The sequence below is a fragment of the Myotis davidii genome, unplaced genomic scaffold, assembly GCF_000327345.1.
Source record: "Myotis davidii unplaced genomic scaffold, ASM32734v1 scaffold149, whole genome shotgun sequence".
NCBI lineage: Eukaryota > Metazoa > Chordata > Mammalia > Chiroptera > Vespertilionidae > Myotis > Myotis davidii.
In genome coordinates this window covers 472,265-475,443 of record NW_006352194.1, presented here as the reverse complement: position 1 = coordinate 475,443, position 3,179 = coordinate 472,265, and the positions used below count along the sequence as shown (strand labels likewise).

The 3,179-nt window shown below is 58.9% G+C and overlaps 1 protein-coding gene across 1 annotated transcript in view; it reads left to right on the top strand.

Annotated features, from left to right (window-relative positions):
* Window positions 1-327: 327 nt before the first annotated feature.
* THEMIS2 (thymocyte selection associated family member 2) overlaps window positions 328-3,179 on the top strand; it is a 16,393-nt gene continuing 13,541 nt past the window's right edge. The window contains exons 1-2 of the mRNA XM_006777633.2: window positions 328-379; window positions 1,718-1,858. Of these exons, the coding sequence (XP_006777696.1) occupies window positions 328-379; window positions 1,718-1,858 (193 nt within the window). The remainder of the gene's footprint in view (window positions 380-1,717; window positions 1,859-3,179) is intronic.

Genomic DNA, 3,179 nt, shown 5'->3' with positions numbered 1-3,179 from the left:
CGCGCTGCGGACTCGGAGCTGCTGCTAGATTCTGACGTGCCAGTCAGCCCTCCCCTCCAGGTAGCTCCCACTCCCCCGATTTCCTCTGCACCCCCACACCCCCCAGGTCCCTCCGCCGCCCTTTGTCCCTGCGGGGCTGTCCCAGGCGGTGCTCGATGTGAGCAGCTCTCCAGCTCTCGGCTGGCACGGCTCCTGGTCCTATGCGCCTGCGATCCGCTCACCTGGCCGAGGCCGCCTGGCTCGCTGCGCACAGAGGGGCCCAGCCAGGCACTAGCTATGACCTGAAGAGCAGGAGGCCCCGGGCTGATAGGAGGTGGAAGCGGGAGGATGGAAGAGGGAAGACGGCTGCTCAGCCCCTGGGAAACCCAGGCGGCGGAGGGTGAGGGAGGAGCTGTGGGAGACAGAATGGGGAAGGAGAAGGTGGAGGAGAGAGGGAACCAAGACACTGGGTGGGGCAGGGGGCTCTTAATTCCTGGTGCCCTGGCTGTCCTGCCCCTCTCTCTGCCCCCTCACAGCAGCTCTGAGGCCTCAGGGGCCCGGGACTAATGGTGAGACATGCAGGGCCGCACAGGGGACAGGTCTGGCCAGGTCCACTTTGGAATCCAAAGGCTCTGGATTCAAATCCTGACCCTACCTCTGGGGGCTTCGTGCAGGTACCCCGCTCTGTTTGTTCTCCCCGGACATCCCCTGCTCACTGGGTGTCACAACACCTGGTTTCATCATGCTGCCTCCTCGGGGTGGTGGGAAGTGACCGTCGTTAGGGTAGGATGAGAAGCAGATGGGTGTGGAGGCGGGTGCTTGGAGGACAGATGGCGATGCTGATGGGGCAGGTGCTGGCCCAGACCCTTGGACGGGGTTAGGAGTTGCAGCTTTGGAGGCAAACACCTGGACTCAAGTCCCAATTAGGCTCTAATTACCTGTCATCTCGGGCCCCCTGGTGACCTTGCCGAGGCTCAGTTCCATCATTTAGGAAAGGGCACTGTCTGTCCTCCGAGGGCAGGCATGGGCTTACACGCAATGACGGACATGCAATGACCACCCCGCTCGTCACCCCAGCTCTGTGCTCACTGGCCCCGAAACCGCAGGCCCACTGTGTGCTTGTGAGTCGGTGTGCACTTCCCTGGGGACCAGGAAAGGGGTTTGGGCAGTCTCTCGGGACTGTTGTGCCAGCCCTGCTGGGCTGCGGTGGGGTGGGGTCGGGTGGGGTGGGCGGGTCCGGTGGTCTCAAGGCTGGCCCCACTGTACTTTGCTGCTGGTCGCCAGCAGGACGCAGAGCCTGGGCACTCGTTGAGAGAGACCTCTACTGAGACCTCCCATGTTCCAGACCCTGCTTTTTCTGCCCAGGACCCTGCCAAGGAGCCCACCCTGCCGGCGGCCCTCCATGTTCTCCTGTACGTCCTTGAAAGACAATTTCTCTGAAGAAGAAGAAGGCACCCGAGTGGGTGCTGGGCTCTGCGTGACCGTGGGAAGCCTCGGGAATGTGAGGAGGCCAGAGGATGTACCACAGAAGGTGCATCCAGCAAAGGCAAAGGCAGCCTTTGTGCGGCCTGAAGGCAGCTGAGCCAGTGGCCGCTCAGTAGGAAAGACAGGGAAGGGCGTTCTTGGCAGAGGAACACGTGTGCAGAGGTGTGACGGGCAGGGCTTGTGGGAGAACAGGGCACAGGCTGCCCAGTGCTTGGCCCTGCCGAACGGGGAAACTGAGTCTGTGTCTCCGCAGGTTCCGTCTACGAGATCTGCGGGAATGAGTGCTGCCTCTCCACGGGGGACCTGGTCAAGGTCACCCAGGTTCGTCTCCAGAAGGTTGTCTGTGAGAACCCGAGCACGGGCCAGACCATAGAGCTGGACCCCAACTTCAAGGGTAAGGGTGGCACCTATGTCCCCCCCGAGTATCCGGGCACCCTCCGGGCACACCTGCAGACACGCTCGCGGGCTTGCGGACTTCAGCACGCTCTCCTGCTCCTCTGGGTTAGCACGTGCGACGCTCACGACGCCCAGCCTAAGGCTCAGGGTGTCCTCAGGGTGGTCTGATGCCCTGAGCCTGGCCTGGCTGCCCCCTCTCCCTGTCCATCTCTCTGATCACATCTCAACAGGGATTTTTTTTTGTTCTAGGTCTTTGTCCACGTGCCTGTCTCTGTGTTCGCTCATACATTCACTTACTGAATATTATTGACACCCTCTGTGCTGGGGGTTGGGGTTCAGGATGAATCAGGGGCAGCCCTCTCGGGATGGGGGCGGGGAGCTACCATGATGGCAGTGAGAGAAAGAGGAGCAGAAGCGGGCACAAGTTTAGAGGGGACTCTGGCCGGAGTCTGGGCAGGCTTCCTGGAGGAGGTGGCCCCGTGCTGGAGGAAGGATCCCTAGATGGAGTAACCAGAGGGAGCAGCATGTGCACATTCGGGGCTCCAGAAACCCCATGTAGCTCAGTTATTTCGGGAAGTGTGTCGTGTGGTGGACTGTGGGCCCGATGCTAAAGCCAGCAGCCTGGACGGGAATCCCACCCTGCAACCACCAGCTGTGGCCGTGGTCAGTTCCCCTGACCGCCCTGGGCCTCAGCTTCCTCCTCGGTGACAGGGGTGCTCAGGCACGATGTGAGGATGGGATGAGTGGCCTTGCATGAGTTGCCATGCATGAAGGCCTGGCACAGAGCAGGTGCCCTCTGAATGCTGGCTCGTAGTATGAGTCACTGTGATCGCCCAAACAGGATAGGTGAGGGTGTGTGTTCCAGATGGGGTGGGAGGTGGCGGGAGTCAGACCGAAAGGGGCCTGTGTGGGGCACAGACATGTTTAGGCAGTGGTTCTCGACCTTCTGGCCCTTTAAATAGAGTTCCTCATGTTGTGACCCAACCATAAAATTATTCTCGTTGCTACTTCATAACTGTAATGTTGCTACTGTTATGAATCGTCATGTAAATATCTGATATGCAGGATGGCCTTAGGCGGCCCCTGTGAAAGGGTCGTTCAACCGCCAAAGGGGTCGCGACCCACAGGTTGAGAACCACTGCTTAGGTCTTTATTTTGAAGACTCTGAGGTCAGTGAGGGTTTTGAATATGAAAGTGATGTTGTGTTGTTTTGTATTTGAGGATTTTGCTTTTATTTTGGAATAATTTCAAATTTACAAAAGACTTGCTAAAACTACTGTACACCGTATCCAGATTCACTAATTGCTAAACATTTTGTT